The sequence below is a fragment of the Pelodiscus sinensis genome, unplaced genomic scaffold (genome assembly GCF_049634645.1).
Source record: "Pelodiscus sinensis isolate JC-2024 unplaced genomic scaffold, ASM4963464v1 ctg86, whole genome shotgun sequence".
NCBI classification, from domain to species: Eukaryota; Metazoa; Chordata; order Testudines; family Trionychidae; genus Pelodiscus; species Pelodiscus sinensis.
In genome coordinates, this window is record NW_027465973.1 from 161,884 (window position 1) to 177,157 (window position 15,274).

Sequence of the window (15,274 nt, forward strand, 5' to 3'; positions counted from 1 at the left end):
ACCCCGGCAGCGCCCCGCTATTGGTCGGCGTGACGAGGGGCGGGGCCTTCCCCATGCCCTTTATAAAGCCGGGCCCTGGCGCGCCGCCTTCTTTCCTTCAACCGCCAGCGTCGTTGGGAGCTTCAGGTACGTGGGGGCGCTGGGGGGGGCCGAGCGAGGCCAGGTTCAGGGGGAGCCCTTGGGACAAAAAGGGGGGGGGGGTGGCCGGCGCGAGAAGCGGCGTCCGTTCTCCCCCGCCCGCTTGTGCGGGCGGGCGGTCGCGCATGCGCACAGTGCAGCTGCCGCGCATGCGCACAGCGTTCCCCCGTCCACGTTCTGGCGCGTGCGGCCTCTGGTCCCGGCGCGCGCTTGCTGGCAGGGAGGGGCGGGATTCGCACCCCCATCCCCTTTCATCGTGCAAAGGGGCGGGGCTCCCCCGTGCCTCAGTTTCCCCCTTGGTCCTTGTTGGGGGGGCAGTCACGTTGCACCCCCCCAATGGCTCTGAGGGCTCCTCCCCCGGCCAGGACCCGGCTCAGGCTGCTCTGGGGCCATGGCGGGGCTCGAACCCACAAGTCTTCAGGCTTCTCTAATGGGGTAGCTGGTGCTGGCCATGGTGATGCTCAGGGATGGGTGGGACTTGAACCCTGGGGTCCCCAGGCCTTGGCCCTATCCCCTAGGTCGTTCCCCCCCCCCCCATGATCTCTAGCTGCAGCCCCCAAGGGGCATGTTAGGGATGTGCAGACTTGTTGGGGGCAGAGACCTGCTGGGGTGCTCCGTGCCTCTTGGAGGAGGCTTCTGCTGGGCAGGTAAAAGGGAGACGTGGAGCTGCCCTATAGTTACCTGGCAGCGCAGGGGGCTGATCCTGCTCCCCGGGAGTGGGTGTGGAATCTCACGGAGACACCTGCTGATGCCCAGTGGTTACAGTTTTGCATCCCCAGGCTTAGCACCAGCGGTGGCCCCTGGCATTCCTCCCCCCAGCTCCCTGCCGGGCCTGCTCCCTGCTGTGCCCTGCTCTCATGCTAGGGGCTCCGTGTCCCCCTTCTCCATACCAATGTCTGTGATGCCATGGGGCACCAGGCTGGGCAGCTGTGTCCAGGTGGGGTCACAGGGTTCAGAAAGCAGCTTTGTGCATGTGGCCAAACAAGAGAGCCAGTGTGGTAGAGATGCCGATTTGCCCAAGTGGTTGCAGGATGCTGGCCCTTTGGCCTGAGTGGGGTGGGCACAGGAGGCCTAGGAAGGGAAGATGGGGTCCACCTGAGAGCAGTTCAGTGCTGAAGTCATCCAGAGCAAGTTGCATGCTGGGTTTGTGGGGTGGCTGCTAGAGGATCCTGGCCCCACGAGCTTTTGGTTGAGGGCCGGTGGGGATTGTGCAGTATTATCCTGTCTTCTCTTAGCTCAATTTTTTTTCACCCCCAGGGCCAGAGCCTCGGCCAGGATGCCCGTTGCCCGGAGCTGGGTGTGCCGGAAGACCTATGTAACCCCCCGGCGTCCCTTCGAGAAATCCCGTCTCGACCAGGAGTTGAAGCTCATTGGTGAGTTTGGGGGCAAGCTTCAGGCTGGTGCCTGCCTGGGGAAATCAGCAGGGAATTACCTGGGGCCCAACAGAAGGTGCTTGGCTCCTGCAGTCAGGGAGTGGGGAGAGGAGGGTAGAGAAAGGGTTGCAATCTGGCAGTCAGACTGGCACTAGGGAGCATTGTGCCATAGTTGTGCATTCATGGCCCAAGAACCATTTTCTGGCCTGCAGGGGACTTTAACCCCATTAGTCCAGGTAATGGTCAACCTGCTGTCCCTCCAGTCTGTGAGATACAGTCCTGACCTGAGTCTGTGAGATACAGTCCTGACCTGTGTCTGTGCTGGGGGAAGTGACAGGGCTATAAGAACAGCCATTCTGGGTCAGACTGAAAGTCCATCGAGCCCTGTATCCTGTTTTCTTCTGACAGTGTCCAATGCCAAGTGCCCCAGAGAATGAACTGGACAGGGGATCAAGTGGTCCAGCCCTGACAGGCAAGGGACACCATCCTGGCTAATAGCCATTGATGGACCTATTCTCTATGAATGTATCTAGCTCTTATTTGAACCCTGTTAAAGTCCTGGCCTGCACAACATCCTTTGTCAAGGAGTTCCACAGATTGTGCGTTTTGTGAAGAAATACTACTTTTGTTTTAAACTTGCTGCCTACTAATTTCATTTGGTGATCCCTAGGTCTATGTGCTATGGGAAGGCGTAAATAACTTTCTCTTGTTTACTTTCTCCTCCAGTCACACTTTTATAGACCCCTCTCTCTCTCTCTCTCTCTCTCTCTCTCTCTCTCTCTCTCTCTCTCTCTCTCTTTACACACACACACACACACACACACACACACACACACACACACACACACACACACACACACACACACACACACACACACACACACACACACACACCTTAGTTTTCTTTTCCAAGCTAAAAAGTCCCAGTCTTAATTAAACCTTGCCTATGGCAGGCATTCCATACTCTTAATAGGTTTTGTTGCCCTTTTCTGACCCTTTTCCTATGCCAAGTTACCTGCTTTGAGATGAGGTGACCCATCTGCACACAGATTGAGATATGGGCATACCATGGACTTATATAGAGGCAATAAGATAGTTTTGTCGTATTCTGTATCCCCTTTCTTAATGATTCCCGGCCTTTGTTTTCCTTTTTGGCTGCCGCTGTAAGTTGAATGGCTGTTTTCAGAAAACTATTCACAGTGACTCCCAAGATCTCTTGAGGGGTAACCATCATTCTATATGGGTAGCTGGAATTGTTTTCCAACATGCATTAATTTGCATGTATCAATATTGATTTTCATCTCCCATTTTGTTGCCTATTTGCCCAGTTTTGCGAGATCCCTTTGAAGCTTTTCAATCTTGTAGCTGTAAATTTGGCTCCTTCACTGTTGACCCCTTTCTCCAGAGCATTTCGGAAGATGCTGAATAGGCTTAGTCCCATTACGGACCCCTGGGGGCCGCCTCTAGTTGCCCCTCTCCATTCTGAACACACACTTGTTTATTCCCTGGATACTCCGCCCCCATGCCCTGTCACAGAGATGGCTGCCTGTGGGTAACAGCCCTGCTTCTCCTCTAGGCGAGTATGGGCTGCGGAACAAGCGGGAAGTTTGGCGTGTGAAATTCACTCTGGCCAAAATCCGCAAGGCGGCCCGGGAGCTGCTCACGCTGGACGAGAAGGACCCCAGGCGTCTTTTTGAAGGTAGGGGGCCGGAGGGGCATGGAGCTGCACCATGCGGCTGTCCCAGCAGTCGGTGGGAGGGGAAAGAGGCAGGGTCCCTGGGATCTCACTCCTCCATCTCATGCCCTCCCCAGGCAACGCCCTGCTGCGGCGGCTGGTGCGCATCGGGGTGCTGGACGAAGGCAAGATGAAGCTGGATTATATCCTGGGCCTCAAGATTGAGGATTTCCTGGAGAGACGCCTCCAGACCCAGGTCTTCAAGCTGGGGCTGGCCAAGTCCATCCACCATGCCCGGGTGCTGATCCGCCAGCGGCACATCCGGTAGGGCAGCCCTGTGTGTGTTGGGAGGGGTGTAGTGCGTGCTCTCTGTCTCTCTGTCTCTCTCTCTCTCCAGGAGAGGAGGGTCTAGTGCTTCCATCATGGGGGTGGGAGCTGGGAGCGCCGACTCCTGGGTTCAGTTGCTGGCTCTGCACCCTGCAGCTGCTAGTTTGCTGGGGCGGCGACTGACCCTGTGAAGGACACAGCCCGTAGCTGGTCCCCGGGACGTGGGGAGTTGGGCTGTTGCTCCTCCTCTCCCTGTGCCTAAAGCTTTGCTCTTGCTGTGTTGTGTAGCCCTCCTGGATGAGCCTGTGGGGGTGCACGGAGCCCCCCGGCCAAGGGGCTGGGCTGTGATCTAGGCAGGCCCCTGCGCTCCGGCTAGTGGGTGGCAGGGCTGCCTATGTCGGCAAGGCTCACTGCGGCAAAGCCGTACACCTTGTGAAGGGCCTGGCTGTCTGCTGCACAGGTAACACTCGCTGCTCCCTGACCCCTGCTGAGCAGGGGCCTGCGAATGGGGTCTGGTTCAATGGGACCCACCTGGTTCTGATACCAGCTCCTCTGGCATCAGTCTGCAGTGGGGACAAGGCTGAGATGACTTCTGCTGTCCCATGGTCAATCCGGAGCCACCACTTTTCTTTGGATGACTCTGGCGTCACATCTGGTAACCAAACAGGTGCTGGCTTGGCAGCAGGGAGGAGAAGCAGCTGAGTGCAGCTGGCTCTGGGGAGTGTCAGTGGGAGGAGCCATTGGATGATGATGGGGTGAGCCATCTTCCCCAGGGGTTGTGAAATCCTACCTGGGGTCTGGCTGCCCCTGAGCACTGTGGGAAGGTGTCTCGGTGCCAGCCCTCACCTCTCCCCTCTTCCCCAGTGTGCGGAAGCAGGTGGTGAACATCCCGTCCTTCATCGTGCGGCTGGACTCGCAGAAGCACATCGACTTCTCGCTGCGCTCGCCCTATGGGGGTGGCCGGCCCGGCCGTGTCAAGAGGAAGAACGCCAAGAAGGGGCAGGGTGGTGCTGGGGGGGCGGATGAGGAAGAGGAGGATTAAAGACACCGGTGGTACCCTGGGGGTGGGAAGCCTGTTCTATTGTGTCAATAAACCAGTTTGGAGTGGAATGTGTACAGGGCTGACTGGGTGCTGGGGTGGGGGTTGGTTTGTGGGCACGGGCCTCTGGGCTGCAGACATGGGCCTCGGTCTTGTACTTCACAGCGGGGGGAGGGTGCCGCTATCTTTGTAGCTGGGCTTCTTGTCACTTTCCCTCTTCTGGGCCATGTGACCTGTGGCCAGGAGTTCCACAGCTTGTGGCTCTTGAGTGGCCCTGTCCTGCCTGTTTGCCCTCCTGATCCAGGTGATGCGCTGGCCTTGGACAGGGGGGGCGGATGTGATCTGAGCCCATGCTAAGGCCCCCAGCTGTGTAAAATTTGGCCGCATTAAGTCTGATGTGGGCTGGCTGGTACCAGGGATGGAAGGTGACCTTTGGGGGGGGGGGAGACCTGAGCCCTGCATAGCTACAGCAGCGGAGACCCAGCTCAGCCCGGGCCCTAGCAGCAGGCAGGGCTGTGTGAAGGGAGGGTGGGGGCAGACTGGCTTGTGGCTAGATCTTCTCCCTCCCCCTTCGCCTGGTCTGGCTGCTAGTCCCCTTTCCCCTGGCTGGAGGGGTGGTTTCATGAGACTCTGCCCCCTGCCTGCTGCACGGCTTGGTCTGCCCAGAGCTAAGCCTGAGGCCTCCTGTGCTGTGCAGGGGCTGCAGAGGGGAGGAGGGCTCTGGTCCTGCCAGTAACAAGTTGGGGCTGGCTGAGGGAATGCCCTGGGCTGTGCCTGCTATCACGGCTGGGATGTTATCAGCTGGGCCCGGCCCAGCCAGCATGGGTGGCTCCCGGGCCCTGCCCCAGCTTGCTGGGAAATGAAGGTGGAATGCTGGCACAGCTGGGCCTGGCCGTTGGCGCCCTTTGCTCCGACCCTGCGGCCTGCGCTAGCAGCCGCCCGGGCAGAAGCGAAAGCTGGCGGGCGGAAGCAGCTGGTGTTTTCCTGTGGTGCCGAGATGGTTTTCAGTAAATGTGCTCCCCTGAGTCAGCGTGCGTGGTGCCAAGAGCCTTCCGGGAACCGTGGGGTCAGGCCGAGTCACTGCCAGCCACCGCTGGGGGAAAGGGGAGGGCTGTTTGTACTCAGGGAGCCAATGCAGGTGGGGGGGGGGGGGAAGAGAGGGCGCCAGTGGCTTTTCCCCTGGCTGGGTGCTGAATGGCTGCCATGCAGCTTGGGGTCCCTGTGTCCCAGGCAGCCCCCAAAGCACCAGTGGGAGGCGGGGTGCAGCAAAGAAAGGTTTATTCCATCCCAAAGCAGTGGTACAAGCCCCCCTGTGTGGCCTGTGGCCCCCCCAGCTGGGGGCACCAGGGCCACACGCATGCCTGGCAGGAGACCAGAGGGTGGGGGGGTGCTGGGGGAGCCCCCCACAGCTGCCATGGGACTAAAGATCCAGACTCGTCTCCCAGAACCGGGAACAACCCAGAGGTCCTGGCTCCCAGCTGTCCCCTCCCTGCCCTGGGGTGCTGGGTTCGCCATCCGGTGAGGGGACAGACCCGTCCTTCCCACTGTTCTGGAAAGGCCAGGGGAGGCTTCCTTCCCTCCCCCCAGCTGGGCTGCGTTACCGGGGTCCTGCACCCCCGCCTCCACAAGCCTGGGGTGGGGGGTGTCTTGGCCCTGGCCCCACCTTGGTCCAGCTGTGCTGACAGTCCTGGCAGGCCGGGAGTTCCCCAGCCCCCCTAGCAGCGCAGGGAGTTGCGTAGGGCCCGGGGCACGGGCAGCCCCTCGAGCGCAGCTTCCCCCGTCCCTGCCCGGACGCTGGCCCGCACGGCCCGTCGGCACAGCTCCTGCAGCGTGGCCACCTTGCAGCGCAGCGGGCGGGCGAGCGCCAGGGGCTCAGGGCGGCTGCCCTGGGCCTCCAGGTAGCAGGGGGGGCCTGGGGGCCCGCCCTGCGCCAAGTAATGTTCCACCAGCTGCACCACGCAGGCGAAGGCGGGAGGGCGGGGGGCCCCGGGCAGTGTCTCCAGGTGGAAGGCTGCCCCCTGCTGCTGGATGCGCAGGTTGGTGATGCCGCTGCTGGTGCGGAGGCTGAGGGTGAAGAGGTGCCGGTGGTCGGAGGAGTCGCGGACCAGGAAGGCCCCCGGCGGGTGGGGGCTTAACAGCCGCTTGGCCTCCGCCCCCGACAGGCTCCCCCAGTAGAAGCCGCTGGCCTCCAGCCGCTCCAGCGCTGTCTCCACCCGCTCGAAGTCCCCGCAGAAGCTCCTGTAATGGTAGGAGGGGGCGGGGGCCCCGCTCATGGCCGCTGCAGGGTAGGGGCAGCACGGCAGACAGGGCCCGCACAACGGGACCATCGCGCTGCCCGGCTCAGTCCTCCCCGTCACTGCGGCCCCTCCAGCGGGGTCATCTGTGGGGAGAAGGGGAGGGGTCAGTGGGAACGGGGCGGGGGGGTGAGGAGCCCAGGGCTGGGCTGGTAGGGGGCTGCTGCTGGGGAGCAGGGGGTCTCCGTGCAGGAGACGGGCTGGTTTCCATCACACGCAGGCTGTTTAACGCGCCCCACAACCTGCCCAACGACCCATGGGCTGAGGAGAGACCCAGCCCGTCCTGAATCCCAGCCCGTCCCTCCCCTCCAACCACTGCACCCCACTCCCTTCCCAGAGCTGGAGAGAGAACCCAGGTGTCCGGCCTCCCCTGCTCTGACCAGTAGGCCCCACTGCCCTCCCAGAGCAGGAGAAAGAACCCTGGACTGTTCTGGCTCCCAGCCCCCCTGAGAATCACACCCAGGACGTGAGGGGTGGGGAAGGGGTGTGTGCACTTACTTGCATGCTGGGAATTCTGTGAAGAAAACACACACACACGCCAGAGACGCAGTTGCTACACACACAGCAATGTTAACACACAAATGGGCTTGGACACACACGGACTCACCTACCCTCCCAGTCAGCTTCAGCCGCCCCCCGCCCACACCCACGTACACAAACATCACAGTGCAACGCACAGCAAACTGCACCCTTTAGAATTAGACAAACCACCCTACGCATACAAACGTGGTCGCACACACACACTCCCAGAAGCACAGGGACACACACATGCACAGTTCTGTAGATACTCACACAACCATCCCCTGCAGGAGAACATACTGGAGTTAAAATTCTATGGCATGTGTGTGGCTGTCCCTTGCTGGAGTGGGTGAGCCCTGTGCTGTGTGTTTGTATACACACCATACGGTTAAGACACACGCACAAAATATACACACAACTCCCCCCCACAGAAACATGCTCACAGAGCAACACATACTACATATTAGTCCATACAATTATACAAACACATTGAAAACACACCCACACAAACACAGCCACCCATACATATGCACCCTCTCACACAGATATAATACACAAATGCACACAGGCTTAGTCAACACAAATATATCTCTCTGATGTTTCTGGTTTGTCTCTGCGTATACTGCAACACAAAAAGCAGAAACTCACAGATTATGCACAGAGAGTTGTGTGTGTGTGCAACATACCCACAGACAAAACATGTATAAACTCACAACAAAATGTAAACACTCATAACGTATGTGCACACAAGCTGTACACACACACATTCAATCAATCCTCCTCACACGAAATGTTCACACAACACACACACTCCTCCCCACAAGAAATAAACAAACAAAATGTACACACACACAATCCTCACAAGGAATAAACAAAATGTACACATGCACAATCCTTCTCACACAAAATGTACACACAACACGCACAATCCTCCCCACAAAAATAAACAAAATATACACACACACAATCCTCCTCACACAAAATGTATGCACAACACGCACAATCCTCCCCACAAGAAATAAACAAAATGTACACAGAACATGCACAATCCTCCCCACAAAAAATAAACAAAATTGTACACACACACACACAATCCTTCTCACACAAAATGTACACACAACACGCACAATCCTCCCCACAAAAAATAAACAAAATTGTATACACACACACAATCCTTCTCACACAAAATGTACACACAACACGCACAATCCTCCCCGCAAGAAATAAATGAACAAAAAGGTACACATGCACAATCCCCCTCACACAAAATGTACACAAACACACACAATCCCCCCACAAGAAATAAACTAACACAACACACACACTTACCCACACAATCCCCACGCACACGCCATAAGCACAAGCAGTCCTCAAACAAAAAGTACATACAACACATACACAATCCTCAGCACTCAAATGCACATATGCATATACACAATCCACACACAATTCCCTCCCCCCCACACACACACTTTTCACAAACTCTTCTGCTCTCTGGCCTCAGCCCCAGGCCAGCGGCCGCAGAGAACAAGGAGCGAATCCTGCTTTCTCTCTGTGTACCCCTGGGGCCAACGGGGTACAAACATTTTAAGACTTCCCCGAATTCACTCCCTGTTCCAACTTCCTCCAGGAAACCCTGATCTCTGGAGCAAACCTTCAGCTCCCCGCCGGAATCAGGAACTCTCGCCGGGCCTAAAAAACAAGAAATCGGGCCCGTTGGTTTGTTTTTTTAACTCGCGCTCTCAAAACCTTTGACATTGGCCAAGGGGCCGGATCTGCCTCCTGCTCCGGGAAAGCGAGGAGCCCACTTCTGGGAACTCTTTTACGTAAGGCGCGTGTAAACCACTCCAGAGGGATCTTGCCGCACGTGCGTAACTTTCGGCGCTTTGATTTGTCCTGTGCATTGCCGTGCAACGCACTCGCACCAGGCTCATTTCTTGGAAGTCCCAAGGCCCGGGGCCAGGGTGATGGGCATCCGGCCCTCCAGTCTGAACTCAAATAGCCACATTCAATTTAACCCCCTTCCCGCCAACTGACCCCAGCTAGGGTGAGCAAGTGTGAAAAACCCGGGTAGGGGTAGAAGGTGTTAGGTGCCTATATAAGAGAAAGCCCCAAATAGCAGCACGGTCCCTATAAAATTAAGGCATCTTGTCGCCCTCACCCCGAATAACTAAAATCAATGTTTTAAACACCCCTCCCCCAAACTGATCCCAACTAACTAAACTAAACCCAGTGGAAAAAACTCCCAAAGCCACGAAGAGACCCCAACTAACGACACTAAACCCAAGGCACCCAACACACCCCAGGCTGTCAGCCGAGCCCCCAAATCAGCAGGCTATTAAAGGGGTGGCAGAATTAACCACCTGGCAAAGAGAAAAATCCACCATCAGGCTGGTGAAAAGAAAAGAAAAAAATTCACAATTTACACAGAAAATCCGATGGGGGAAAAAAATGAAACCCGCCCCTTCAGAGAGGCATCATAAAGGTCTTTCTTAAAAGACCCCCCCCCCCCAATTTCTCAAAGTCAACCCCCCTATTAATGAGGATGGTTAACCTCAGGAGCAGCCCCCCACCTCCAGGAGCAGGCGCCAGAGAGAGGGTGTTGCTAAAAAGTGCTCGACCCCCCCCCCCAGATTGTCTCCCCCACCGCTGTTTCATTGGGAGGGGGAGGGGCAAATGTGGGGCCAGATGAGCCAGAGGTGCCCTTGATCCAGCCCCCCCCCCCCCCCCCGCTAAATCCCCTGCTTCTATTTTCGGGTCTGCCCAGGGCAGCCCCCTCTGACCGAGCAGTCCCCCCCCCCCCCCGACAATCACCCCGTTTTAACTCACCCCTTTCCGCCCCCGGGCAGCTGTGGGGCTGTCGCAAGCCGGACTCCCACTCCGGCGCGCTGGGAACTCCTCCTGCAGCCCTGGGAGGGCGGCGGGGGGGGGGGGGGGACTAGCAAATCAGCCGCCCCCCCCTTGAGCCGCAGGAAAGCCCCCCGCGGGGGGGTCCATCCCAGCCAGGAAGGCGGCCCCGGAGGGGGGGGGGATCTTTTGCACAAGGAGCTAGGATGCACCGTGGGGGGGCAGGAAAGGTCTGTCGCTGCCCCCCCCCCCCCGCGCTGATTTACACCGGGCCAGAGTCTCCCCGGGCAGGACAGGGGGAGGGGGCGTGTCCGGGGCGGGATATTTATTTTTGTGAATGGGCCCCGTCCCCATTGGCCGCGGGGGGCGGGCTGGCGGGGCTGTGATTGGCAGGCAGAGCTGGGCAAGACCTCGCCCCCCCCCCCCCCCCAGGCGCAGGGAGATTCCTGGAAGAGCGGGGGGAGGGAGTGTTGGTAAAAGGGAGGGGGGGGGGCCGCCCAGGGACACCGCGGGGACCAGGCGCTCGAGGGCGCGGTGCCCTCGCTGGCTTCTCTCCCCTTTCCCGGGGGGGGGGGCGTAAAATCCCCCCCCGCCAAGAAACACACAAGCCCTGTTAACCCTGCAGCGCCCGCGCGTGACAGCGGAGTGTCCCCCCCCACGCACGCTCCTCCGGCCCCCTCCCCCGCCCGCTCCCTCCCCGCAACTCCCCCCACCCCTCCTCTTCCCCGAACCACCCTGCACCTCTTCTCCCCCCTCCTCTTCCCCCCCCCCGGCCCTCCACTCCCCCCCCCCCCGGCCCTCCACTCCCCCAACCCCTCCGGCCCCCCTCCCCCGCCCGCTCCCTCCCCTCAACTCCCCCCCACCCCTCCTCTTCCCCGAACCACCCTGCACCTCTTCTCCCCCCTCCTCTTCCCCCCCCCCGGCCCCCCTCCTCTCTCCGTCTCCTCCTCTGTCTGCTCCCTTCCACCCCTCCTCCTCACCCAATGCCCCTCCAACCCCGTCCTCTGCCTGCCCCCAACTCCCTCCAAACTCTTCTCACCAGCTTCCCTCCTTTTCTGCCCCCAGCCCTCTGCTCCTCCCCCTCCCTACTCCCTCCCACCCCTCCTGCCCTTCCCCCTCCTCCCCTGCTCCCCACCACTCCCTCTTCCTCTCCCCTTTTCGCCACCTCCCCTGCTCCCTTGTCTCCCTTCCCCTCCTCCTGCTCCTTCCCCCTCCTGCGCCCCTCTCCTCTTCATCCCCCTCCTGCTGCCCCTTCCTGCTTCTGCTCCCCTCTCCTTCCTTCTTTGTTTGCTCCGCCCCTCCTGCCCTTCTATCCTTCCCCATCTTCCACTGCTCCCGCCCCCCCATGTTTCCCTCTGTGTCACTTCCCGAAGCTTTGCCCCCCGCAGATAGGGGGTGAGGGCAAAGAGGGGCCAGTCTCCCCGTCTCATCCTGCCCGTTGCCTCTCGGATGTGGGGCAAAGGGAGGGGGGTCCATTTTGCAATCTGGAGGGAAAGGGGGTTTTGCAAGACTGGTGCCCGGAAGTGGGGCTGAGACCCGGCGAACTCCACACAGATGTGAGCCACAAAAGAGGAAGAACGTTTGCTGTCTATCGATCTGGCTCCGGTTCAGCGCTGGAGCCCCCAGAGGGGACAGGCCCCTCCCACATTCCCTGCCCCCCTGAGCCAGCCAGGCCCTGCCCTGGGGCCAGTGGGAGCCGGCGCCCCCTAGAGGGGACAAGCTCCTGCCCCATTCCCTGAGCCAGCCAGGCCCTGTCCTGAGGCCAGTGAGAGCCGGCGCCTCCTAGAGGGGACAGGCCTCTGCCCCATCCCTTGCCCCTCTGAGCCCGCCAGGCCCTGCCCTGTGCCCAGCTGAGAGCCCTCGTCCCACGGAGGAGATGGGGAAACTGAGGCACGAAAGGGGGACTTTGCCCAGATCAAGTCATTGTCCCGGCTGTGGAGAAAACCCAGGAGTCCTGGCTCCCAGCCCCCTTGATCTACCCAACTAGACCCTCCTTCCCTCCCAGAGGGGGGAAAGAGCCCAGGAGTCCTGGTCCCCCCGCCCCCACTGCCACCCACATCATGTGCAGGAACCCTGCTCCCTCCCCCCCAACACCCACAGAGGCAGGTTCCCTGGGGCGGGAGCTGGCTGGCAGTGACATAATTTCATTTCCCAGCCGCGGTAACACGCAGAGGGCCCCTGAGGACAGCCTGTGAGTGGGACGCCCGCCCGGGCCTGGGCAGGGCCTGGCTGGCTCAGGGGGGCAGGGAATGTCGCAGGGGCCTGTCCCCTCCAGGGGATGCTGGCTCCCACCCAGGCGTGGGCAGGGCCTGGCTGGCTCAGGGGGGCAGGGAATGGGGCAGGGGCACTGGCCCCGATCGGATAGAGCCATTCCTGCTCTGTGGCCTTCACATGTGCTGAGTTTGTTGGGTCTCAGCCCTGCTCCTAGGCATCCCCCCCGCCCTGGGGCTTGACACCCCACTGATCCCCCCCTTGCATCTCAGCAGAGAGGCCCAGATTGTGAGGCTCCTTCTGCCCCCTGCCTTTTCCTGGGGGGGGTCACTGGTGGAGAGGGGAGCTGTGCAGGTGTGGACATGGGGGGGGGCATTTACCCCATGGTGCACACAGAGCTGGGGGGGGGGAGGCTCCCCTGGGGTTTCTGGCCAGCCCGGTGTTTACGAGCGGCTGGTTCCTGGCAGAGGCGAGGTGCCGGTAAGGCTGCCGGCTTCCTAGCAGCCATTAGCAGAGGCACGCGGCAGAATGCTAAACAGCAATCACAACAAAGGCTGTGCATGGGGGGGGGCGGCTGCCGGTAGCACCCCAGAGCCCCCCCTTGCCAGCACCCCCTTGCCCATGAGGACCCCCCCCATTCGATCCTCGGTGGTGGTGTCACTTGGCAGCCCCCGACTGAGGCCAGGCATCTCACCGCATGCATGGGGGCAGAAAGGGGGTTGTTATGGCAACTCCCTCCTGCCCAGCAAGAGCGGAAGGGGAGAGGCGCCCCCTGCTGGTGGGAAGCAGGACTGTCCGGCTGTGTGTCATAAACCCTGCACTGCTCCCTGCTCGCCGGGATTCCTTGGGTTTTCTCCGCAGCCGGGACAATGACTTGATCTGGGCAAAGTCCCCCTTTCGTGACTCAGTTTCCCCATCTCCTCCGTGGGACGAGGGCTCTCAGCTGGGCACAGGGCAGGCCCTGGCGGGTTCCCAGCAGCAGGATCCGGGGACGTACCAGGTGGGCTGGGAGGTGGGTAACGCTGCCCCTGGAGCGGCCGCTCCCTTCTCTCCTGCTCGTGCCGCCCTGCCAGCTCTGCCCCTGGCCGGTCCCACGCTGCGCCAGGGATTGTCTGGGTGGAACAGCCGCTGTGCCCCACCCCAGAGAGGCCGCATCCCAGCCCCAGGCAAGGGGTCCCCGGATACCCAGAGCAATCCCATTTCGCCAGGGCTTGCACACAGAACTGGGGGCGTCTGGGGTGCCCCAGGAGGCTGGTGTGTGGTTCTGTGTTTATTACAAATCTGGAAATGAACAGGATGCAAATTAACACAAACAGCCGCCTTGGTGCGTCCCCTCCTGCTCCTAGCTCCAATTCCCCCCAACAAGTGGGGCTGGATGGGGGGGCACCAGTTGCAGGCACTTCTGGGGGGGCTATAAGTAAAGTTTATTCTCTGGGGGGGAATCACTGTGTCAGCCTTGGGGGCCGACACTCCCTGCCCCATCGCTCCAGGGTCAGACTACAGGGGTTGCAGCAGGGCCCCCCGGCTCCCGCTGACGGCGGCCTACAGGACGGGGGCAGGGGCTGGGCCCCCCCGCTTGGCCTGCAGCGCCTGGTGGTCCAGCTCAGCGTAGGTGAGTCCCTCGGCGCCGGGATTGGGCTTCTGGGGCTGGGGGGGAGGGAGAGGAGCGTCACAGTGTGTGTGTGTGTGTGTGTGTGTGTGTGTGTGTGTGTGTGTGTGTGTGTGTAAAGAGCCACTGTGTCTGTGTGTGTTTGTGGAACAAGTCAGCGTGTGTGTGGGCAGAGTCCGCGTGTGTGCGTGCGTGTACGCCAGCACATACACACGCACGAAAGTTCTGATCCTTGCCGCCAGGGGACAATCACACACACACACATGCACACACACACACACACACACACACACACACACACACACACACACACAGCAGTCACGTTGCACTTCAGAGCTGAGGAAGTGGGTCTGCCCCATGAAAGCTCGTCACCTAATAAACTATCTTGTTAGTCTTTAAAGTGCTACATGACTGCACGCACACACACACACACACACACACACACACACACACACACACACACACACACTCTCTCTCTCTCTCTCTCTCTCTCTCTCTCTCTCTCTCTCTTTCTCTCCCAGCCAGCAGGGGGCTCTGGGGCACTTCTATTTCACTGAGAGCCCAGTGATCCCCCCCTCACACTAGCCCCCCTCTGAGCCCCACGGGGCAGAGACCTGGGAATTCTCCCCTTGGCATATTTAGGGGAAGGGTTCAGGGTCAGGCTCTGATTCTCTGTGTTCTGGGCCTTGCGCCCCCTCCTCTCCCTCTGAACCCCCATTCCGGTGTCAGTCTGAAGGGGGTGTAGGAGCCCGGGGGGTAGGGGGCCCGGTGTGAGAACATAGCTCTAGAGGGGCCAGTGAAGGGCCAGACGCTGGATTGTTTATTGGCATGGGGGGTGGTGATAGGCTTGGGAGGGGCCTTGGGGAGTGAGGGGGAAGTGAGGGGGGCTATTACTGGGACATCCTGCTGCTTCCCTTGGCTCCCGAGGGCGTCCGTGGAACAGAGACACCCCCCTGGTGAGGGGCTGGACCCAGATCTGGTCCCTGGTCCAGCCCTCTGCCAGCCCCCTGCCTACCAGGAAGTGCCAGGGTGGGGCAGGGTCACGAGGTCCAGGGGACAATGGGGGAAACTGAGGCACATAGTGGGGATAGGGCACCTCCCAACGTGCACAGAAACTCAGGATTGCACCCCACATCAGCATGCCCCCCCAAAGGATGGGGCCCCTGCCGGGGGACACCCAGGGAACAACCCAGCTCCCATCCCTGCCCCTCCTCTCACTCCCCATGGCTGCCCCCTCATGTC

General features: G+C 60.3%; 2 protein-coding genes across 5 annotated transcripts; one reads left to right on the forward strand and one right to left on the reverse strand.

Moving 5' to 3' along the window:
* On the forward strand, window positions 1-4,623 carry RPS9 (ribosomal protein S9). 2 transcript variants are annotated; one of them, XM_075917505.1, is made up of 5 exons: window positions 1-126; window positions 1,396-1,511; window positions 3,088-3,210; window positions 3,324-3,510; window positions 4,181-4,447. In XM_075917505.1, the coding sequence occupies exons 2-5, from the start codon at window positions 1,415-1,417 to the stop codon at window positions 4,293-4,295; spliced, it is 522 nt and encodes a 173-aa protein (XP_075773620.1). In that variant the 5' UTR covers window positions 1-126; window positions 1,396-1,414; the 3' UTR covers window positions 4,296-4,447. The 2 variants fall into 2 exon arrangements, with proteins under 2 accessions (XP_075773620.1, XP_075773619.1); XM_075917504.1 differs by having other exon boundaries at window positions 15-126; window positions 4,378-4,623.
* Window positions 4,624-5,813: 1,190 nt separating this feature from the next.
* On the reverse strand, window positions 5,814-10,755 carry LOC142825590 (suppressor of cytokine signaling 3-like). Of its 3 annotated transcripts, none has more exons than XM_075917500.1 (3): window positions 10,195-10,755; window positions 8,838-9,057; window positions 5,814-6,932 (listed from the first exon to the last, which is right to left on the reverse strand). In XM_075917500.1, the coding sequence occupies exon 3, from the start codon at window positions 6,877-6,879 to the stop codon at window positions 6,268-6,270; it is 612 nt and encodes a 203-aa protein (XP_075773615.1). In that variant the 5' UTR covers window positions 6,880-6,932; window positions 8,838-9,057; window positions 10,195-10,755; the 3' UTR covers window positions 5,814-6,267. The 3 variants fall into 3 exon arrangements, with proteins under 3 accessions (XP_075773615.1, XP_075773616.1, XP_075773614.1); XM_075917501.1 differs by having other exon boundaries at window positions 9,020-9,057; window positions 10,195-10,754; XM_075917499.1 differs by having other exon boundaries at window positions 8,950-9,057; window positions 10,195-10,754.
* Window positions 10,756-15,274: the final 4,519 nt, after the last annotated feature.